This window comes from Daphnia pulex, chromosome 8 (genome assembly GCF_021134715.1).
Source record: "Daphnia pulex isolate KAP4 chromosome 8, ASM2113471v1".
Taxonomy (NCBI): domain Eukaryota; kingdom Metazoa; phylum Arthropoda; class Branchiopoda; order Diplostraca; family Daphniidae; genus Daphnia; species Daphnia pulex.
The window spans coordinates 3340418-3365539 of record NC_060024.1 but is presented as its reverse complement, the minus strand read 5'-3'; the positions used below and the strand labels follow the sequence as shown (position 1 = coordinate 3365539).

General features: G+C 35.1%; 1 protein-coding gene across 1 annotated transcript; it reads right to left on the bottom strand.

Annotated features, from left to right (window-relative positions):
- Positions 1-1602: 1602 nt before the first annotated feature.
- LOC124200519 lies at positions 1603-23293 on the bottom strand. The gene is made up of 6 exons (XM_046596789.1): positions 23073-23293; positions 21044-21164; positions 14901-15076; positions 9955-10149; positions 2723-2983; positions 1603-1764 (listed from the first exon to the last, which is right to left on the bottom strand). The coding sequence occupies exons 1-6, from the start codon at positions 23232-23234 to the stop codon at positions 1603-1605; spliced, it is 1077 nt and encodes a 358-aa protein (XP_046452745.1). The 5' UTR covers positions 23235-23293.
- Positions 23294-25122: the final 1829 nt, after the last annotated feature.

Sequence of the window (25122 nt, the reverse complement as noted above, 5' to 3'; positions counted from 1 at the left end):
GCCGCTTATTAGGGGGAGACTGCTGGCACCCACAGTTTTTCGTCCTCTTGCGATTGAAAGGAAAAGCCTTCCCTATCTGTGAAAAAGCTGTACGTGCTAATTCACCCACGCTCACCTTTAAATGCTTCTTGTGCGGCCCCTTTTGACCTTCGACTCCGGTATAAAACCTATCGCGAACTTGCATTCTGCAGATCAGTGGTGAAGAGCTCATTCTCTTATAAACTTGTCTTGAAACGTCCGAGTAGAGGTTGACGCTGGCTATACGGAAGCTTTCTTCGCTCTCTGGCAGCTTCGTGTGTATGCCTCAAATCTACAGCACCTAAAGTCTTTGGAAGCCCGAGAGGACCTTATGCAAAAACGCTGTTTTTTCAGTCCTCTAAGTACTGCAGTTTTTAACCAAATGCATTCAAATTTTGTATGTACACTCACTTCCAAAAATAACTGGGCCAGGGAAAGCGCGAAACAACGCAACAATGTTGGCTTTAACCAAACTTCTCTTTTCTTACATTGAGAAAAATTTAACCCTTCCCTCTCGATTACAAACAACAAAGGCTGTACACCACTGTGGCCAACTTAGGTGCGTTGTTTTGCGCTTTTCCTGGCCCAGTTATTTTTGAAAGTGAGTGTACATAGCTAGAGATCGTGAGGACACCTCTGATTTTTTTCAGATTTAAGTTCTCATTTCCTGAAGTTCTTTTGGCCGGTTCTAAAAGTCTTTGGAAAGCCGAGAGGACCTTATGTAAATTAGGTCACTTTGGCCTTTTTTTTAGTTGAACGACTAGGGCTAGGGAAACGCACTTTTTTTTTTAAATTGACCTGCGTTAGTTTTATTTCAGGTCTGATTTTCAATTTTTTTGATTTATATTATCTCAGTTTTATTTGAAGTTTAAAAAACGAAAAAGTACAATTCCCCTTTGTTTTGCTCTCATCCCTTTGTTTTTTCGTTGGCGCGAGAGAATAGAAGAGATAATGTAGAGTATTTTCCATATTTTTTATAATTTAAAGTAATCGGGAAAGATGATAATTGATTCTAAAATCAAGGTAGAACGACCCAATTTTAAGAAGACAATTTTTTCATCATTTTTTCATTCACCTACTGTTCGCCTTAATAACACGAAATTTTGTTTTAATATGCGCATTATTTACATCTACATCTCCTGATTTTTTTAAATTTTTTATCGCAATTGTAACCCATCAAGAAATCAATTGTGCCAACCGACTCGAGCGCCACGTCCCCCTACTCTCCCTTACGTCATGATTGCGTACTTTTACGGCATTCTTTTAGTTCGCGTAGTTTGATATGTAGGGATACTCATTTGTTTTTTACACCCACACGAAGGTGGTTCTTTGAGCCTTCGAACCCACCAGTCCTTCGTAGTACGGGTAGAGAAATTTAGAGTGCTTCTCGGAAATTTTGCCTAAGTTGTAGCGTGTTTTTATGGGGTAGGGGTATTTTAAAAAAATATTCAATTTTTTAGACCAATTGACTAAGTGTCAAAAACCATGAAAATTTAGATTTCATTAAAAAAAGATTACATGTACTTAATGGTTAGTAACCTCAAATTTTCATTAACCTTTTCAAAATTTATTTTTTAACGTTTATTATTCATAAAGTCTGAGATCCTTAAGAAAGTCTTGGACGAAAACAACTTCACGTGAGTATGACATTTCAATGTGACCAAATTTGACAAACCCATTGTTTACTAATAAGCGTGTTATGGCTCCTTCACCTTCAACAGTATGATCCCACTCCACAGTCAATGTCTGAAATAAATCAAGAATTCAGTGTTAAATCATCAAATCACATAGAATTTAAAAATAACCAAATCATCTCAACGAAAAATTGGGTTTTCTAAGTTTTTAAAATTTTGTGGTTTGAGATTATCCCAAAACCACGCTTAGAAACAGGGAAAAAAATATTGAAGTATCTATGCAAATATTGTTTGGCTTTGCCATACGCAAAATTTTTGTTTAAAGACAAGCACAGTAAATCTGGCGAGACAGAAAAAAAGATGAAAAAAATTCTTTTTCTCTCTTTTACTTACTTCGATTATGTTTTACCCTCCACCCCCTTACTCATCGGAACATGATTTGTTGATACGACTTTCTAAACTATCCGTAACCATGGCCGATTATCAGACAATATTTGAATCAATGCCCAATTAACAAGCAATAGCTCTTAAATTAAACTTTCGGTGATATGACAGAGGATTGATCAGTTTTTTACTGTGAAAATTTTTGCATCTATTTAGTTTCATTTTAGCATTAGACATTAGGATTGCGTAACGTTTGCGATATCGTGGGTAAATTAGTAATTGATGTTAATAGGTAGAGATAAGTAAAGAATTACGGTAAAAAAAAATTAACGAGCAAATAAGTGATAAATTTTCTAAAAAGAAATTTTTTAATGTGCGGCCGTACCTCTACTTCTGTTAGGTATCATGTAATCCATGTTCGTTGTCTTTTTATAAAACCCTCGCCATTTTGTGATTTTTTATAAGTTAACCTTTATGTAATGGTATGTAAAAGTACTTATTTTCCCTTTATCTTGCATATTTACCATGTTTTATTTACATTTAAACCCATATTTGTAGGGCAAATTTCTAAGATTTTTAGTACATGAAAGTCCAAGCCCTAACTAAGTAAATCCCCAAAATTTGTTGTTCTAAATTATTTTATGTTTCACTGCTAACTTTTTTATTGTATATGGAGAATAAATTACCTTGATATCAACTTTTTCCCAAGGAATGGTTTTCAGTATCTTGTATTCAGAACCTTCAACGTCTAAACTGAAATAATCGATTTGCGTTCTGCCAACAGCAAGTAGTAACGAATATAATGGAAAACATTGTGTTTTGTAAACGTTTTCTGAATTGTTTGTTAAAAAATATTCACTGCTTTGACTTCCTGTTTCTTGCCCAAATGTTGTTTCTTCTTTCTCAACAATAGAACTTCGAAGTGTATGTGTTGTATTGTAGAAAACCTTGAAAAATATATGAAAAATAATTTAATAAAACAGTATTAACAAGCAGTCAACGAATCAAGTGTATAATAAACCCATATCCCCATTTCTTGTGGAACCTAAAACCAAAAATCATGTGACCTAAAACAATTAAAATAAAAAATAAAAGCTTGTTAATTTTGTACTCCAGATTTGCGTCGTTCCAGTTTTATTGACCTTCTTTTATCGCAAATCCCAAAATAAATTGTTTTGTTGTGGAATTCATTGGACGAGTAATATTTAATTAAGTGATAGGCCCAAGTGGCCGAATTCCCACTAAGCAGGCCACCATTTTCTCCAATTCTTACTCGCGTTCCTTATAGATAAAAGCCAAAGCTGATCATTCATTTAGATAATGTTGTTTGCAATAAATAAATGGCTATTTCCCCATACATCATGATAGAAAAGTTTAGTTTATCGTGTTGACGATTTTGGTTTATGAAAAATTTAGTTCCAATTTGGTTATTCCTGACCATAATATATAGCAATGTTTCTAATTGGTAACGAAATTGGTTGGCCTATGGTTTAATAGCTCAGTCGGTAGCGTTATGAGATACCCTCTAAGAAATACTGTCTAGATATATGAGTCTAGACATGATATGTCCAGAAAATTTTCTAGGCTGTGTGTCTAGATATATCCGGACATCATGTCTAGAAACCAATCTTTGTACAATCACCTTTGAACAAACGCGAAAAACCCGGTTTTTTTTACGTCTTTCGTCAGAACTTGCCCCACTCGCTGTCAATCGGCCAACAGATTCCTACCTTTCAGTTAAAAGTAGATGGGAGTGGGATCAAAAGCTGGAATCGGGATGGAAAGGACAGCAAAGAGATAAGGGAAATTTTTTTTGGTCGATGTTAGGCTTGTTGGAAAAACAATTGGTGGGAAAAAACGTGAAAGCGGGTTAGATTTGGGTTGATTTCTATTGACACTCCCTCCCCACTTCTCACATCACCCATCATGCTTAAGAAATGTTCTATTCTATTGGCACTCCCTCCCCACTTCTCACATCACCCATCATGCTTAAGAAATGTCGTGTTTAGCCGTTTAATTTACTGATTGACGGCACAATCGTTATCACCATCGGAATTTTTTTTTACCTTGTCACCTTCATTAGTCCACTAAGTTTCAAAAGCCATTGATGCGTGTATGCATGGCAAATAGTTGATACGATAGTTCATGTAAGATTAAGAAATATTCGCTATTGAATGATATCTAGTAATATAAATTCAAACCCCTTTCAACTTACCATAAGAAATAATAATGGCTGAGTCAGTTGAACTCTGAGCTATTAATTGAGGTACAAGGAGATCTTAGGTTTGAACCTGGGTGAATCCATAAAGAAAATTAAATAGAATAATTTTGCTAATAGAAAGTTAAATAATGGGAGTAAAAAAATCTTAGGGAGGAGTTCGAGGGAGGAGATCGAGTTGCTGGGTAGTGAGATAAAAAGGGAGAGTTTCGGTGATGTTTCCTTTTCGCACATTTTCTTTTCGTAACAAAGAATTAGGGTATGGTATTATTTTTTAATACTTTAACTGGGTGTAACCTCCTGACGGAGTGTCGCTCGGATGAATTATACGAAAATACTGGCAATAGATACAACACATATGTACACATGGTAACATGGCGAAGGACGAATACATGAATAAGACAACATGAGTAAAGGAAACTGAGTCTCTTTACACCACGCTGGGCAGGCGAACATCCGCGAGCTCTGCATGGCTTTAGGAGTCTAACCGGTTTGGTTGCAACTTCAAGACCGTCTACCGGTGGCCACCGGTAGAACCTCCACCGATGCAAAGAGCGGTGAACGCAGTTACAGCGGGAAAATCTCTGGCTTGCTTGAAGTTAGAGATTGTGCATCAAATCAATATATACAAGTAAAACGCAAGGGCTCACAATCTCCTGACCAGAAGGGGAGAAGAGCCGCAATTTTACACGATGATTAAAAACCGCAAGATGACCTCCGAGACAGCCTTAGTAAATCTTAGGGCCAAGATTGAGCATCGAGAGCGGTAGGGTCACAAGAAGGGAAGAGAATAGAGATTAGAGCCAATATTCAAGCAAATTATCGGATATCGCCCTACACCTCTTTCAGCATTAGTCGTATGGTTGAGCGCAAAAACAGCCGAAAGGCTTCCCATAAAATGGAGTTCGATGGAATTGAATCCAATGGCCGAGACCAAGAACCATAAATAGAGATGCAAGTCGCAGCTAAAGGAAGACGTTGTTTGCAAAAGAGCACACAGTGAAAAATAAAGTGCTCCACTGACTCAGTAAGACTACCACAGGTACAGACCGGAGAGTTGGCAAATTTAAAACGGAACTGATATTCTTTGACGAGAGAATGGCCGGTAAGGACTTGAGTGATCTGACGGCAAAGCTGGTGAGAGGGAATAGGTCTGACGGACTAAATCGTTGGGAAAAATTCCCTTGTCTTTTTTTTATTTGAGCAGCTCTGCCATTCCTAATCCCACAAATCTTCGGCTATCTTTTTCATCGAGAGTCGAGATGAAGATTTAAATGGAAGTAACGTGGGGAGGTTATCAAGACTGTTACAAGGAAGTTGACAACCAGCGATGGCAAACTGAAGGCCTGCAGGCTTTGAAAGCTGGCAATTAAACAATCGTATTTTGTCTCGAGAGGGGACAAGCTTGTATAGACAGAGACGTTGGATTACAGGAATTTTGGAAAAATAACGAGAGAAAATAAAGGCAGAAGGGTCTATGGCAATTATATCGACACTGAGACCCTCTTCTACTACACGGGAAGCCATCATGATGGCACTCAGAACCGTGAGCTGTAAAGCAAGAAACGCACAGTCGGAGGGAACAGGTCCATTACTAAATCTGTGATTTCAGCGTTGCTAGTCGCCACGTAACAATCACGAAAAGATCCGCGTGACGCTGCGGCAGCAACAGAGATGCGAACATATTTGTCATTAGGGGCTAGCAACTCGCACCCTTCGACAAGGAGAGAAGGTTGCGAAAAAGGCTCCCAAGGAGGCAGTAATAAGGGAGAGTGCAGTATGGACAAATAATATTTGGCGAGGGTGGTAAGGCCAGGAAAACGGCTTGTTAACCACTTCGAGGACGCAAGAGAGAAGTAGCCAGTGGAGTTAGAGCAATAACGCATATAAGTGGTTTCAAGCACTCGCAAATCAATCGGAGGGATATTGGAGAGAGCAAGGCAACAAACTCTCTGTAGAGACAGATTTGAAGGCACTGGAAAGCACAAGGGTAACAGAACGTTGAAACGAGTGGATTAGCTTTATACTTTTTTAGAAGACAGCATTGGGGCACAAACAGAACAGCCATACAATAGGATAGGATTAACTATAGAGTGGTATAAAAATTTTAGTCTACGTTTGTCATAGCCCCACGTTGATTTCAATGCCACTATGAGAGAAAAAAAAGCACGTTTTGCCGCTGCAATTTTACGGTTAACATGGGCTAGTCAATTTAAGCGAAGGTCGACTGTGAGGCCAAGAAAAACTGTCTCAGTGGCAGGGCATATCGACAAACCGTTGATTATCAAGCTGAGCTGCGAGAAGTCAATTAATTTTCTGTTTACCAACATGAAAACAATTTTAAAGGGTATGGGGGCAATCAAACATTTTCTAGACATGATGTCTCCTTTAAGTAGACATCATGTCTCGGAGCAGATGAAGAGAAATTTTTGTCAAGATATATCTAGACACATGTCTCCTTTTAGCGGACAGTATTTCTTAGAGAGTACCAGTAAAACTTTTACAGTTAAATTTTTTGCTATCTAAAACATGGGCGTTGGTCTATAGGGGCGGGCATATGTTTAATATTAGCAAACCCATAGTGCCCTATGAGAGAGCGATAGGAAAATTTTATATTCCGTTAAAACAAACTAATCCGGACTGCAAAAAAAACTAGCTTCTTTGTATTTTTTTAATCAATAATTTTTCCATTCTTTTGTACAGAATTGAATGACAATAGAAAACTGAAAGTCTCTCTTTTCCGCGTCGCATTTCACCATTGCGGTGCTTAATTTTTGATCAATTTGCAGACAACCTTCATCCAAATCACACCCTTTTCGTCATTCTCCTTTAGGCCCTCAGGGCAAAAGAGGATTGAAGGCAGCCGTAGGCAGCACGACGAGGGTGATTTAGATGAAAGTCGCCTACAAATATGAAAAACAACTGTCCAATTGCACCAACAACGTTTCAAGAAGCTATACGATACACCGAAATAGGTTATTGCGAAAACCTTTAATATTTTATTCCTGTTAGGACTTTTTTTGAATAGAATAAATAGTTCAAAACTTCTGTAAGTTCTCTATAAAAACAAATCCTCTCGCGGAGGACACGAGTCAGGTGAATAAGATAAATAATAAGACACACATTTTTCTTTAAAAAACGTCTTACGGGTAAATCAACAAAAATAATTATTAAAAAAATACTTACACAGCAAAAGATTTGTACCCAGACTTAGCCCCTATAATAAGTGAAAAATGAAAGTCCCCACTTAATAGTGTAGGCCTAATAGCTAAACGTAGGGGTGCACTTAAATTAAGGTGTGCCTCCCCGTATGAAAACACCCTTTGGTTTAATCACTGACAAATCAAAGATGTTTTAATGCTGATATTTAATTAGCCCACTGTGCACAAGGGTCCCAGTACGATTCCGGTATCGGGAAAAAAATTTCGCAGAAAAAGGGTATCAGGGACTGCGAAAAAGATCCCTCAAGGGACGAGAGGTGGGCTCAGGAGTGGGCTTAGGGGCGGCCAAAGACTCTACGGAAGCCCGGTAAACCAAAAACTATTAAGTGGATTTACTCAGGGATGCGTTCATTTGAACAAAATTTTTCTTATACCATTCAAATCTGCTTAACTAGCTCTATCGAATGGCATTAAGTTTGATTGAATCCCTAGTGGAACAAGATATCTTCATACGACCTTAAAGATAGCGTACACATCTATGGCAAATACATCTTAGATATCTTTCTACTAGCTTTGTACTAGCTAAATGTCATGGGCTGGAGATATCTTATTAATATATTTTACGAATATCCTAAAAGCCACTTTCCAGATATCTTGATGGAAATTAGTAATAAATTTTAAGGCCCCTTCTCTTTAACCTCTTTTCTCTTCTTATATTCCATTTCATTATTTTTCTTCATTTTTATTTTAAATAAATTTACTATAGACCATCTTGAATTGATCTGACATAGAAAGAAGCTTTGACATGTTCGGGAATAGAACCCGGAAGTTCTTGACGTACGCTAGTGCGTTACCAGCACGCCACAATAATTATTATAATAGGTCATTTTTTATAACGAAGTTTGTTAGCTTATCGACTGTTTAGAATGCGCATAGCATATCACACACCAGTAAGGTGTGCAACTTGCACGCTCACAGTGCTCACTTAACTTGCATATAAAAATTATTCTTCTGGTTTTGTGGCGTGATCTAACTGCAACGCCTTTAAAGTGGGATATTTATATAAGATATGAGAGGAACTTTTTAGAAAGTATATTTCTTTTAACTTATAACATAAACAGTTGTAGCACCATTTTTTTATTTACCTACAGAAGTATAGCGGGTTTCCTAATATATCAACTTAGAAATAATGAATGAAAAGATGTCTTTTCAAATACATCTAGTAGATATTTATAAGACACCAGTACAAAGACTTCTTAATAAGATGTCTAAAGAAGGACTCAAAGATATCTTAGCTACGCAAACACAATAGCAAGACAAGGTTTATTGAATATCTCGTGATATATCTAGCAGTTAGCTGGTAGATATCTATAAAGACATTTAAATTTGATATGATTTTTTGATATACAATAGATATCTTAGAGAACTAAATACATCGGCTAGAAATATATATATCTTAAAGATAGGAGTAAGATATCTTGTTTTACTAGGGATTAGATATTCCGTGCCACTCTAGACCACTGCCATTTTAAGAATCAATGGAGATATTTCTGCAGAAATATCTCCTTTAATCAAGGTTTTACAGAACCCAGAATCAAACGTTTACTGAAAATCACTAAAAATTTATACTATCAGTAGAAAATCGAGCATTAAGCAGAATTAATCAAAAGATTACATTTCGTGGATGTTTACGTGATGATTCAGTGAATAGTTCAATTACTTTGTGAAGTATCATACTTTAATTCCCGTTTCTTATGATAGATGTATAATTATTATAATTTTAGAAATAATATTTTCCGACGATTTTTTACAGATTTTGTGAATTGATTTATGATTGAAAAATGATCGTTAGTGATTTTTTAGTGACAATCTTATGAAAAATTCAATGACTGACCATTGTTTTCCACTTCAAAATTTGTTCTTTTTACTACACACTTGCACTGTCGCCCCCATAGGCATTAGAAATTTTGACAAATTTTGAAGTGGAAACCTTTAGGGTATAGGGAAGGGTTCTCTGAGTTGATTTTATTGTGAATCATTCTTTATATTCGTATAGAGTGAAGAATTGCGCTTCTTTTGGCACAAAGAAAAAAAATTTAGCTTTACTTTTAGTATTTTTTGTAAATTTTTGAAAACGCCGTATTTAACACGGCGCATATGGGGGAAAACGGGTGTACCTAATAAACTGAACGATACCGTAGCGCCGTGGGGATTAATCCTACGACAACTTCATGTGTAGAAAAAATGTAGATCATCATTAAATCTACTCAGTGCCAAAAGAAAAAAAATCTAGCCCAAGCGGTTCAAGAGTTATTGCATTTTTTCTAGGACACGTAGTGCCATAAGAATGCACTTAAAATAGGGGGGTGTACCTAATAGTTTGGTGGGTACTGTAGTTCCTATAGGTGTGGTTAAGTGTTAGTCCATACAACCTGATAATCTGATAAACAGTACTTTACAGAAAGACCAATCTTTTCTTATTTCACTATAGAACGTTTCTTAGGGCAATCATTTTCTACAATTTAAAGAAGTGTCTTACTTGCATGGGGTATGGGTTTGTACTGAGACAAACAGGTGACATGTAAGCTTTTCTATTACGGGTTGAAAGTAAATCAAAAGACTTTTTATTTGCTTCAATAAGCATGCCCTTCCAGTTCAGGAATCGCTCCATAAATAGAGTATTAGATAGGTGTTCCCCATCATACCCACCACACTCGATGAAAAAGCCATTAGTCTGTAAATTTAAAAATTTGTTTTTAGTTCAGTTTCGTTAAATTAAATTATGCCACTTCTGGATCACTAGTATGGTGCAGTGCAGTACTATAATGGGTAGTATAGGGTGCTTCCAGTCGTTATTAAATCGAATCAGTTTTCGATCAGCAGATTTTCTAAGTTCTTGTACAGCTCGAATTAGTTTACAGTTTACAGCATTGCCACTTTCCAAATTATCACTTTTACATGAATTTTGAAAAAAGCCACTCGGTTTTTTATTATGCTAGTTTTCGATAATGTAGTTTTACTTTAATATTGAGAAAAAAGGTTTCCTGCGGAATTTGATTATGAGTTTCAACACTATGATCACTTAAATTTTTTTTAGTACACAGGTACTATTTGATTTTTAAATATATGGTAAGGCTATTTGATTTTGAAATATATGGTAAGCTATTGTAAAGTGAACAAATATGTAGGGGAGAGTTGTACTAGTTGAAGCTTTTTTAGTTTTTGATTCTTCTATATTTCTCAATATTTTTTATACCAGCTAGGCTCAAAAAAAGAGGAAAAAATTTTCGTTCTAAAGGGTATTTTTAGTAATGACAAATTACTTTGTTTAAAAACAAAAGCGCTTTGAAAATGAAGAAGGTTTTGTCGAGTCGCGGGGCAACATACTCTTGTACGCTTGTGCTCGGTACGACGTTCAGTCTCGGTCATTCAGCCCCGCGTCTCAGGTTCACTTTTATTGGGCCTGAACGTCGCAAAAATTGGGCCTGCAGGTGGACTTGAATGTCATTCAGGCACAATATAATTTGTTTATATTTTTCACAGTTAAATATGTTGGAAATACATTTCATACCTAAGAATATGAGTCTATTATCAACCTTTTTTAAATAATGATCAATCAGTAATGATCAATCAGTTTAGGCATAAATAAAACGCTGATTGGCGATTAACCCAAGACGCATTCTTCATGACGCTATCAAACCACGGCATTTTCACCGATAGATGGAAATCTTAGACAACTGGACTTAAATATTCTGCTATAATACTAATTTTCGTTTACTGCTTTAACAAATTAAATTATTTTTAAAAATGTGCGTCGTGTAAAGCCTAACCGTTGACTTACTTAATTCAATTGTTGCCGCAAGGTATTACAGTGCTTGATGCTGATTTTTTCAAAAATTTTCACAAGAAATTTCTATTTCGACTTGATCGAGATTTGTACACCGGCCCTTCCGAACTGAAACCCGGGTTGATAACCACTAGACCACCCGCTGACATGTACAGAGAAGGGGAAATATGGCAGCGTATGGTATGGCCCTGGTAAAGCCCCATTCACTCACCCCTCTCCCATGAGTGACTGCAGCCTCCCCCGCTCGACCACCCTTCTGGCCGGCTTGAGAAGCGCCTCGCGTCAGCCCCGTAAAACAAGAAACTTAAAAGTAATATTCGTTTGTTGCTTTAAAAAACATCCGTAAGAGTTATTTCCTCAAATATGTTCATTTCCTACTTCACCGAGCACTGGCATTGGCATAGATAGAGGGAGGAGACGCGTTCAAGGCTGAACCGCTGAAAGGGAGAGACGCATTCAAGGCTGAGCCGCTGAAGTGGGGATTGAGCTAAGGAACAAATAAATGGCAAAGAAAACACAGAAATTTGTTAATTTTTTTAATTAGCGATAGTTATGAAGCGAAAACGACGTTTGTAACAAATGAATTTTGGCAGATAACATCAAGGGGCATATGTTCATGAAAAAATTAAGACGGGAATCAGCTAGCTAACATGTGAAAAACGAAACGGCAATGTGTGAATTTCACTCATAATGGTCTGAGCTTCGGGAAAGAATATAGACGGCGGCGGAAGTATCACACATCGCTCCGCCTTCTCTCTCGTGGAGGATAGTTCGAATTTCTTGTGAATTAATTTTTTGAGTTCCTAAAGGAACTTAGAAATAAAAGGGAGAAATAGGACCGCTTTAAAATTTTCGTAGGGTCCTATTTGCCGGGCCTGTTTCGTTGGGTCATGATTTATCACGAAGATCAATTAACTACTAATATATAATTTTGAGCAGTACCACAAGAATATAACACAACAATCAAAACTTGGTTCCACTAAGAATTAAACTCTTGTTTACAGTGTGGATTACGAATACTATAACCACTAGGCCACCATTTACATTTCTAGGGTATTACCTTTTGTTAACACTAAAAATCCGTCTTTCGTATTATTTTAACAAATGAATTATTATGCAAACAAATTAACATTTAACCTTCATTTTATTTAAAAAAACTTGGGCCTGAATGTCGCCAAAATTGGGCCAGAAAGGCACGTAAAAAAAGATGGGACTGTAAGACGCGGGCCTGAATGACTGGGCCTTAATGTCGCACATGCGTACGTGGAGTACAAGACCCATGTTATTCTTATTGGCTAAAAGAACACCTGGCGATGGCGTCATGAACTAAATTTTCCTAAAAAATTCCCTCCTATCTCTAACCCAGCAAGATAATTTGCCCTAAGAAAAGGTGTCTTTGTTATTATTGCGTTTTCAAGGAATAATTTGATTAATGAAAATCAATAAAAATTTGTTTCTTTAAGAGAAAAGAATTTTCTTTAAGAAAGTTATTTTTACTAAACTTACTTACTAAACACAATTTTCCCCGAGAAATGGTGTATTTATTATTATTGCGTTTTTAAGCAATATTTTGGTAAACAAAAATAAATAAAAATAAGTTTCTGAAAGAGAAAAGAATAATCTTTTAGAAACTAATTTTTCATAAATTTTAAGTTAACTATGAAATTCCACGAAAAAAAGAAGAAAACGAAATGGTCGCCACGAATTAAGGGTAAAAAACTATTTTATTTGTTTTTCTCATAAAACTTGGACTATTTCAGTGATTTTTTTAAAGAGACGCGTTAGTAAGACAACAACAAGTAATTTTTAAAATACATTCCCTTAGTCGCAAGAGGACGAAAAACGGTGGATGCCAACTTATACACTACATCAATTGGAACGTTCTGCCCGTCTATCACTCCATATTTTGATGTTTACCATTTAAATAAATTTTTTCAATCTAAAACTTTAATTTCCGTTGCAATTGTGAAGTTTCTAAATTAAAATTGACACATTTTGGAAATATTTATGATCCTTTTACATTACCAGCGAAATTATTTGGTAAATTTTTATCGTGAAATACTTGCTCCCAACAAGAGTCGAACTCTGAAACTCTCTTCTAATGATGTAACCTAATAATCTAATGCATTTTTCGATCTGACGCATTAACCAGCTCACCCAACTAGATGTTATGCATTTTTCTAGTTGACACTTATTTATGTCATGTCCTTCCCAACAAAAGAGTTTTTTTTCAAAGATCTCTACATAACAGTTAAGCAATGATTAAATTTTTTTTAATCTTTAGGTGGTTTCATTTTGGACTTAGCTTTCAGCAACGCCATTGGTTTTTAAACATCACGAGACCAAAACTAATTCGATCGGATATCGTCTGGACGCATCCATAGTTAAATGGATTACCCTGTAGAAATAATGGAATAAAAGGACGAGCGCGCGTCGGTAATCCTTTTCATTGTACAGCTGCGACTGAATACTTAACTTATAATAATATACTACAAAAAAACAAGGGTGTGAGAGGGTCACAGGGGTGTGAGATCGATTTTTAATACTTAAAATCGTATCATAACCATTTTCTGTGACTTGAATTTTCTGTTTCTTTTAAATATCGAGATTTATTTTACTAAAAATTTCAGTACACTCTTAAGTTTTGTCTTCTACTTCTTCCCTTTTTTCTATGGTAGAGGCGAAAAAGCAGGAAATTTAACAAGAATGAATTTTTTATTCGTTCTACTTTTGTATAGAAAGGTAGGAAATCCCTACTCTTTTACAAAAATAGGACTATTTTATTCATTAAAATTTTATATAGTAGGATAAAAGTAGAGTATCTACCATCAGCATTTTAAAGCTCAATAATAATTTGTAATGTTAATAAGTATTTTGGGAACATGCTTATGCTTAGTTTCTCTACAGCAACGACAAAATGACAAGAGAGTATTTAATTTACTGTGCCTACCTAAAGTTTGGGAACGCGTGAAAGAAACTTATGGAAAAAGGCGTTATTCTTGGCGTTCCAGAAATTCAAATTTTCGTCGGAATGCGACGAATCTTGTTTTGGACGTAACCATTAGGGGAAGGATTAAACTGATTTTTTTTTTCCAATCAAGGGAAGGGTAGGTTTGTTAACGAGAACTAAGTAAGGGGACGCTCCGTAGAGCTATATGTAAATTAGGGGAATTATCCTTGTAATTATCCTACCCATAATGGCTACGGCTCAAAAAATTTTGCCACATTCCGACAATAAGTGCATTGCATTGCGTTAAGTTCTTTATTGTTAGTTATTATAGAATCAGTCTACTTAAATAAAAAACTTTAAGCATTGCTACAAACATAAAACGTTTCAGCACTTTAAAACTACTGAAACACCTCAGATTAAGTATTCAGTCGCTGCTGTGGTTATATTATTCGCGCACCAAAAATTGTGTATCAAATCAAAACAATTTTTGCGTGCGCCAACCTTAACATTTCCAAGCTAGACAAAGCTGAACAAACTCTCATCCCAGAAGTTAAAGGTTTAATTCTCAATATCTATTAGCATGTGCTATGCTTGGGAGTTACTTAAAAGTATGCTTGATCCAAGCGTTTCTTTTTCTACGTAAAATCGTATATGTAATACATATTTGCATAATAACTAAAAAACTCACTTGATTTCTTAAAAGTCGAAGAATTCCTTTTGATTGTCCATCAGAAGGATCAGACTTTTCTGGGTAGTTTAGGTTATAAGGGATGTGTATAGATGACGGCTGACGCAGAAAAGTGTTCTGAATAAGTCGAATGACACAGGGATGGTCTTGCTGCAATTTATTGGAATTTGCATATTCTTGATACAGAAAAAAAAACAAGAATAAATTAAATATTAACTGAATAATTTGGTATATGAAAGAAACAAAAAATGAAGCAACTTGCGCAAACAAAACACAATTTAAGTGTTGTATTTACAGTACCTACCAGAAGTTTGGAAACGCGCGAGAAAAGCTTATGTAAAAAGCTGATTTTCGCCTTGTTTTCCAAAAATCGGGTTTTTGACGGAGGGTATTGAAATTTTCTTTGGAAGTAGCCATAATGGTTGGCTACTTCCTGGAGTTTCGTAGGATGGGTAAATACGCCTTCTAGAGCAAAGGTAAAAATTTCCCACCTACGAAAATGAAACAAAGGGGAACACGTGACAAACCCTCGGGGTGGGACAGAAGGGGGGAATAGGCAAAAATGACAAATCCCATTTTCAATTTGAAATTCATTATATTTAATGGAACTCAAAAAATTTGAAATTGACATTTGTCATAGAACTAACGAATTTCTTTATTTTGCATTTTTTGGTGTCTTTGTAGGGTTATTTTTCCGCTATTTAGAGAGCGGCAAAGTAGCCACTTTTTTATACGCTTCTACAGCGTGTTTCCAAACTTCTACATCCATTTGTAGCTGCCTTCCCCTTAGATCTAAAAATCTAAAAAAAAATTCAGGAAGTAACCAACCATTATGGTTACTTTAAAAAAAATTTCAATACCCTCCGTCAAAAACCCGATTTTTGGGAACGTGGCGAAAATCAGCTATTTACATAAGTTTCTCTCGTGCGTTTCACAACTTCTGGTAGGTACTGTAGATTAATAATTTTATGAACTAGAAATTCAATAAGTTGAAGAGTAAGAGAAAGAATTTAGATGTTCATTTTTCAAATCCTGATGCAGATTTTATTTCTCTTAGTATCGCGTTGAATTTCGTTACATCTAATTGGATTCTGAAAGTACAGTAAGGCTGGTAGAAACAGCAAGAAAAACGCGTTTTTAAATAGAATTTTTAAAAAGAATTTTTGATGGAATTCAATCAATTTTTTTCCTGTGGTTAATACTAGGGTGGGTTTTGATGTGACTTTTGTGGGGAATTTTTCAACAACATCAAATGTTGTTTTTATAGCGTTGTGTAAATATCCGTACGATCAAGACGATTAGTAAGGATTGGGCTTACATTCAAGCCCTATTATTTTTTTACTACCTTATATTACAAGGTGGGAAAGGTCTTAAAAAATAGATTCATTACATCGGGTCATAAGATCACATCCATAGTATTTCACCTATAGCAATGAAATTCAATTTCAAGACAGATTTTAATATTTCCATTTCCACCTCGATTCTCTCTAAGCAGAGTTGCCATATCTCGAAATCATCACTTTTTCTCTTTCCTTCGTGAAGCGGGAAAAGATTGCTATGTAGGAAGGCAATCTTTCGGGAAAAGATTGCTCTTCCGTAGATTTTAAGACAGATCGCTGTTAAAAAAACTTCCCACATTTTTCGGGGTTAAACGCCCTAAAAGCTTGGAAAATGAGATCTGGGGTTTCCAAACCCGAAAAACTTGTATCAAATCACTATAAGAAACATTTGGGATTTTACAGAAGAGAATAAAATATTCCAATTGTGCTAGAACCGAACCTTCAACCATTGTCATGCTAGCCTTCGAAATGCTAGCTCAGTTTACTATACACTACACAAGTTGACTTATAACATCAATTTCTATGAATTACATTTTGATTTTAGTTTCCTGTACGTATGGGCTTCAAAAGTTTTCTAGTCTTTGTTAGTATAGAAATTTTGAGTTAGAGGGTAGCAGGCGTGTTAGTCGAAAATACACACAAATATAATTATAGCACTTAGACCTTAAATTATACGTTATACTAGGGGGAGTGGGGAGATCTGACGTTCGGGTCGGTTGGTTCAACTAATTTCTTTATGGGTTAAAATTTGAATAAAATATTGAAGAAATAATGTGTAGATTTTAGTTATGCGCATCTAAAAACAAAATTTCAGGCTGTTACAACAAACGGTTTGAGGATTAAAAATAAAATAAATTTTTCGTCTTAAAATTGGGTAATCCTACTTTGACTTTGGAATCAATTAGCGCCTTTCCCGATTACTTTAAAATTACAAAAAATATGGAAAATATTTTAAGTTATCTCCTCTTCAAGCCTGTTTAATTATTTTATATTTACAATAGTTTAAATAAGAAATATTCAATAATATACTAAGACCCCTTTGTTGGGATCTTATTGGCCACACAACGTCGGGGCTATTTGGAGAACTTAAAGCAGCATAAAGCAGAAGTAAAATTATTTGTGTTCGACTTTTTTCGTGTTTTTAGTCTACTACCATTCTTATTTCACCTTTTCTATTGATATTTCGTTGGTGGGTTGCGTTATTGGGTTATTTTTTAAATTTTGATTTTTCTGTCAGTCAACGGATTCTCCTATAAGAAATACAGGGGCCAAGAGACCCCGCCGGTTTTTAACAATGAGTTCACGACTCAAAAGGTTTTTGATTTTTCGGAAATCGCGACTATGAACTGAGCCAGTCTTGATGTATCGGAAATTGGATTGCGCAATCGGCGATTTCACAGCTGTCATAGTTTTTTAAGATAGTAATAAAAACCATCAGGGAGTAGCCAAAAATCGTGAAATTTTTCGGGTTTCGTACAGAATTTTTCTGACAAACAAAACCACAAAAAAAATCTAATTTACTAAAAAGGTAGATTTTGTTTCCCTCTACAATTTTCTTAAACCGTGTATAATCTGTGGATTATTTGCCGAGACATTAACGGTGGAATTTTGAAAATAAAAATTGCCCATTGTATGCTGTGTTCTGGCTTCAAACCAAAAGCTCTTTGGGACATGCACCTTTAGATATATGAACTTGTTATCTAACAGGTAATATTTTTAGCTAAGAATAAATTGAAAAAAAAAAACAACAATAAAAGGTTATAATAAATGGTTAGCCACGTCAATCGCTAACCAACAGACTCTATATAGAAAAGAGTTGAGTGAAATGGGACGCGGGTCAAATGGGAAAGCGGTCGGAAAAAAATTAAAATCATTTTAAAATTATCAACAATTACCTGAAATGGGAATGGATGTATTCTAATGATATATGGGTTTAAGTAAGAAAATTAAAAAACGGCTTTTCTTTGCAAAAAATTTTGCCGTTATTTAGTGTTTCCTACTAAAACTATCGAAACATTTTATACTTTGAACATACTGACATGTTTGTTATTCATTTCTCATCATAATTTCGAATCAAAACAGCATTTTTCAAAAAGAGCCATTGTGTTGGGTGGGTTGAGATAGCTGATTTGTCCGACATGGGACAGCAGTGGGAGGGGGGGTACGGAAGTGGATTTTGTGCCATCGCTTTTTCTAGGGACCCTTATTAGTCGATAATCGATTTGAGTAATCGATTACCCGAAACCAAGCCCCCTCAATTTTTCCTCCATCTCAGATAAGACGTTTCTTTAGCTATAAGAAAACTTTTTTTAATAGCTTTATTCAAATGAAAAATTTTCAATCTTATAGAATTCATGAATGCGGATAGATTTTCATTTTTTTTTAATTTTTCCTGGTGGTTTAATAGGATTAACTGAAGCTGTCCCACATCACCCATCCAAGTGTCCCGATTCACCCAATGTCTCCTCCCTCAATTTTACAAAAACTTTGAAAATCTGTACAGGGTAAACCGTTTCTTCTAAAATTACCAAAAAATTACTAAGATTGCAAATAAGAACAGTAAACATAAATAAGGAAATTAATCAAATCGGTTGATTAATTTGAGAGTTATAGCCTATAAACAAAAAAAAATCCTAAATGACTCAACTCTCCCCTACCCCCGTTAATAAAAAGGTGTGGGTCGTAACAAAAGCAACGCAAGGAAAGAAAAAAACGAACCACGGTTGGTGTGAGGCAGCGATTGTTAGCAAAATTGAGAAGGCGAGTACGTATCAAATTATCCTCATTGGGAAAAACACAGAGTAGTAATCCCAGACGTTAAGGCTGAAATCGTAAAGTTCACAGACCCCAACTAAATATTGTAACGATTGTTTTGGCTTGAAGGTCAGTCCTCTAGTGGTAGTAGTAATTAACACTAAAAAAACATGATCTTGTCTCCAAAGTGACCTTGTTTTGCCCCTTACCTAACCTAGTTTATGTCTTGGCCTCAGTTCTGTGGTTTTTCGGCCGGCCTCGGACCGTTGGATGTCTCTTTTCTGTCTTGCTCTTTTTTGGTGTTGTTATTGGTGCTGTTATTGTTACAATTACATCTATTGAGACAATGAAACTAGGATAGTCACCAACAGTGGCGATCTATCTCTTCATGCTGGCTTTTGTGTAAAGGGAGTCAGCAGAGGGATTGAAGTATCTTACGTGATTCTACCTCAAGTGTTAGAATTAGCAACCCGTGCGTAACAATATTTTGCTTTGTAATTAGATCGGTATTAGTTGTTCTGCTCCACTGTGCAAAAATGCTCACACATTATTTTTATTTTTTTGATATTCATACTTTAAATTCGTTTTTTTTTTGTCTCCATTGTTCAACAATACTCGCATGTTGTTTTTAAGCATTCTTTTTTTTTCCTATTTTCAATATGATATAACTTGTAATTTTATTTTAACAATATTAAATAGAATTCGGAAATATTCTTTGCCCATCTAATGAAATATTTGATTATTTTTATTTCATTTATGTCATATCCAAGGCCCCAGCACATATTATTGGAAATCAGTGTGCTTGATAGCGATTGCAATGGGTAATGAAGGGGGAATATATATAGTCTGTTGGTTAGCGATTGAAGTTGCTAACCAAGGGGTTATATAATATAGACAATTCTTAAATAAGTGTTATGAATAGCGTTTGCAATCGCTAATAAAATCTATAGCGACTGAAACAGCTATTTAATGAAGTCGGTTAGTTGTTGCATCCTTTTTTTTAATGTTAGTGATTACAACCAGCTATTTCATGACGTCAGTTAGCTATTGCATTCACTATTTTTTATAAGCGATTGCATTCGCTAACCAACAGGCTATATTATATAAGATCGGATTACTCGATAATCATCTACCGAATATAACCAATTTGGCTTTGTTATTTTGAATGTTCTATTTAATAAATACCATATAAAGAATTGAGCCAAGGGGCCATACATTATGCATACTTATTTTGTGTACTCAATGTATAACAATTATTGTATTAACTGTATAGTTTAAATACTGCACCCTCAAAAAAGTTCTAGGTTGAGCATTATTTGAACACAATGTATGGTAGAGGTTTTCTGTACAAAATCCAATAGAAAATGGGTGCCATTAAAAACAAAGAATTTTGGAGGAAAAGAATAGCCTACATTAGAAGGGCCCTTCTTCTGGAACTGACTAGACGAATATCTTCATAATAGAATATCTTCCTCTACTATTAGTTGAAAAACCGAAACGCAACTAGTTCGCGGATACCCCTCAAATTTACCCATTGTAGTGTGAGCTACCTTATTTCCTCGATTTTTTTATTTCTTTCGCCCTACACCTACGAAAATGACGAGTTAGCGTGACTTTCTAAACTATGGGTAACTATGGTCGATAATCAGACAATTGATTCGATGCCCAATAAACCATCAATACCTCTTAAATGAAACAGTGATATGACAGAGGATTTATCAGTTTGTTATTGTGGAAATTTCTGCATCGATTAGTTTAAAATTAGCGGGTAAATTAGTAATTGATGTTAAGAGGTAGAGTTAAGTAAAGAAGGACGGTAAAAAATTAAGAATCGAGCAAATAAGGTACCTCAACCTCTATCATAGGCTAATAACATCTGCCAATACACATTAAAAAGGCGGGTTTTGGAGCTACACCTATAGAAACTTACGTGGCCATTACTGTTCTTACTTTGTATTAAAACTTGAAACATAAATGCAGTAATTATTCAAAACCATGATAATAGAAAATTTTTTTCCTAATGAACTCTATTTCTAATGAAAATCTTACCCAAAGTGCAGTTGTTATAAAGATGATATTTTTCTGGGGTTTTGTTCCATTTTCCTCCGTATGTCTCCTCCATCAAGTTGTATTTTACATATAGCCCCAAATCCCAATCGATAGAATTGAACTATAGAAAAATCAACAAAATTAGACTATTTTCTTGTAAGAAAAACAGATAGCTTCAAGAATTTTTTGAAAAAAAAAAGAGATAGACGAAATTTAGATTGAGCGTTACACATCAATGGTAATATCCATTTTCAAAATTGTTATAATTACTGAATCTCCGTATTGAGAAGGGTAGGGCTAGTTGCCATATGGGTTAGTTGGAACGAAACAATGGGATCATTCTAGAGTATCAAAATAAGTAGGGGAGAGTGGGGCAGCTTGATAGCAAGGCAAATTGGTAAAATGTATTTTAGGTAGGTTTCATTATAATTTGAGTTCCACAAAAATTAAAAATTATAGCAACGCGAATCTTTAAAAAAATCAGGGGGAAATTTAAAAAAATGTAAGAATGAGAAATAAAATCATCGAAAATCAAGTCGAAAATGAAACCACGAATTATTTGTTTTCCGTTTTCTTCCCCTCGATTCCCCATCACCAGTGTTGCCATATCCCAAAATATTTACCCTTTCTCTTTCTCCCTCTTCCGTCCAAGGGAAGAAAGAGATTTTCTTTTCAACATTATTTTAGACCTATCACTATCAAGAGATGGCTCCCGTATGAAAATGACCCTTCGATTGATCACTGATAATTCAAGGATATTAGCTTGATTAATTTTCCAATGATTTTTGCCATCAAAATTCGGACATGATTATTACTGACTAAGCATAAATTAAACGCGGTGCTAACTTCCCCTAGCTTGTATGGGAAAGATACCCCAGACTTGAGGCAAGATGTCTAATTAGTTTTACATTTTTAAACGTGAAATTATGTTCAATAAAGAAAGGTTACAAATTAAAAATAGGATAAATGTAACCAATTTTCCTTCTTATTTTTTAAGCCGAGTGGAGTTTTTAAATACTAAAACTGTAACGCAGGATACTAAAAACAAAAGAAAAGTGAGCCGATTAGTATAACACTCCCCTACGAAAATGGAGGCGTGTTTTCCGTCTCGCGCAATTCGTTTGTCATAACCTTTGATTTTCCGTTTCTGACCGTTTTTCATTCCAGGAGTGCATTTTTTCTTGATTTAGGCCTATTCTAATCTGTACGTTTTACATAACGAAAGGTATTTATTCTTCCTTTCGAAATAAAAACTTTAAGTTTTGGGCCAGGACCGTACCGCTGACCCTTGAATCTGTAGTTCGTGGATCTAATCACTAGCTTATTAGTTGGTTACACTTGTAAAATTTAAAATATAGCTTGTCTTTGAACATTCTTTAGAGTCCACAACTTATTTTCAGACAATCTAAAACATTGAACGCATTAAATTTCTCCTAAACTAGAAAATACTTCCGGCTTTTCCCATTTAATTTCGAAGGCAAATTTTGTTTCGTAAAAAACCATAGAAACGAGATCATCGTTAACTTTCTGACTTACTGACTTAGCAAATAACCGGAAAATAGTTTAAATTATTAAATATTAGGCTATAACTAAAGTTAACATACTTTGAATCACCCGTTTCATGCTGATCTTACTCCTCCAAGTAAGGTTTCGATTGATATCATGACGAAACAGGAGGTTGTACCCAAAGAAAATGTTTATATATTCGGTTTATTTTTATGTTTGCACCTCCCGATGAAAGAAACGTGTTTTTGTTTTTCGGTAGTACAAGTATAGAAAAAATTGAGAGCTTTTTTTACAGTGACGATAAATAGACCAAAAATGACCGAGTTGTTAAGGTAAAAGTTTTGAACAGGTAAGAAACTGGACAAAATGTACTCAATCTGTCTCAAATTTCTGAACCAAATATAACACAATAATGTTAACCAGCGACATATTTTTTCAACCATCAGTTTGATTATTAATGCAGACAACAGGATTATAGCGAAAAAATATGCTAACTATATAACATAAATTAGATTGACCTTACTTGTGAATGGTGTTCCTTCACTGTCCCTCGTGAATGTAAATAGAAAATAGAAAACAACAACGGGATAGAAAAAATGAACAACAACAGTCGAATCGTTCGTCTACAATAAACATTGAAATAATTTATAATTTGAGTATAAGTTATATCAATCTGGGAAACCATTTTTGGATACGGTATTTTTATTAGAATATAAACTAATTTTTGGTTGAAAAGGTTATGAATGTGTTTTCCACAAACTTCACAAACTTATAATCCTACAAACTTTCGAGTAATTGAGAAACATTAACACGAAAGGAAACAAGTTGACTAAGTAGAGGACGTAAAGCCATTGCCCACTTTAAAGAAACGCCCTCTGTTTCCGTGGGGTAGACCCACCGATAATCGTGAACCTAAAGTTGACGGTTTAACCACAGAAAAGTGCCAACTTGCCAGTATGGGCAGGTTAATTATCCCAGACTTGAAGCAGGTTGTCTAGTTTTTTTTAATATTTTTAAACATGAATTAATGTTTAATAAATAAAGGTAACTACAAATTAAAAATACGTAGTTTAAGGCTAATTTTTCCATTTTTAAAGCCCACTCACTTCACCTACTTTTAACTGATTTAATGTTAAATTTGCAATGCTTTTTTGTGTATTGATTTTCAATGCTTTTCCAATGCCAAAAATTACGACTATTCTTGTCTCAGTTTCTATTTTCTACTGTCAGTTACCCGAACCTTCATTCTCCAATTTTTATAAAAATTTTTGATTCTATTATATAAACCATCCAAATGTCATTTAAATTTTATGCAATATGTTTGTACAATTTATTTACCTGACAACTAACAGAATTATTAGAAACACGGAAAGAAACTTCTTTAACAAGACTTTAACCTTTACTTTACCGTTTAGTCAATTCAAGTATCTATTCTATATATATAGCAGTTTAAAAATTAAAATTATAATGTTATAGGATGATGTAGTGATACCACACGAGATTACAAAATGTAAGGTTGCATGTTATAATACAACATCAACAAGCCTTTTCTTACTGATTCCCTCTTGGTTACCAAGGGGGTCTAGTCACCACTTACCTTTTCCTACTCTGAGCTGCAACCACTTCACCGCAATAACTTCTAAATGGCATTGCCGATCTCAATGTGGTTTGCCCATTCTTTGCGTGATTTGGCAATACAAATTGCCAAGCAATAATTTTTAATTCACGGGAACATGATGAACGAATACGTTTTCCGGGTAAAATGGGTGGAGCTACACACCTCACATCAAATAGATTCACCGACTTCCCAAGCTTATATCTAGACCTTTCCACAGCGAGCGCTGTGCCCCAGTAAGCGGTCGGTTGCATTCACAATTTGGTTATCTATTTCACTTTGGAAAATGTCGTGTGTAGGTGACACTGTCTACAATTTTCCTGAATTTTCACGGCGAATCATAGAAAATTCGTTTCACTTACATGGCTCTGCTGTTCACAGTAGTTGAGCCACTTTACTCCCTTTATCTTGAATTCTCTCATTTGCCATTTTCATTAATTAGATTTTTTTTTCTATTATTTTTATTTCACTTTAGTGTATCGCTTTGTAATTTATTGTGGTTGCAGAGCAGCTTCCCCATCTATACTGAATTCTCTGCCGATCCTGTCACATTGCTCTTCGCCGTGGAGATGCTAAACATGACGAACAATCAATAAGCGAAATTATATAAACATTCCACTTTTCAACATTGAACTCGGAATTCCGTTGTCGTACAAAAATTTCTTTGCCGAAAACGCCGAGTTTTCGGACTTGATTCTCCATGAAAAAAAAAACACTGATAAGTCTTAAAAATTTTTTGATCTGGATACTGAAATAAATTTCAATATAGAGAAAATAGGCAACCGTAGTGGAGTGTCGGCATAGTTGACGCTTTTTTTGTGTGGTTTTAGCCCATAATTCTTTATTTCTCAATATTTTCATCCCCGCAAGGCTTTAAAAAAGAGAAAAAAATTACCCATCAAAAGCGTATTTTTTTAGGGCAAATTTCTTTATTTAAAACAAAAAGCGCTTTGAAAAT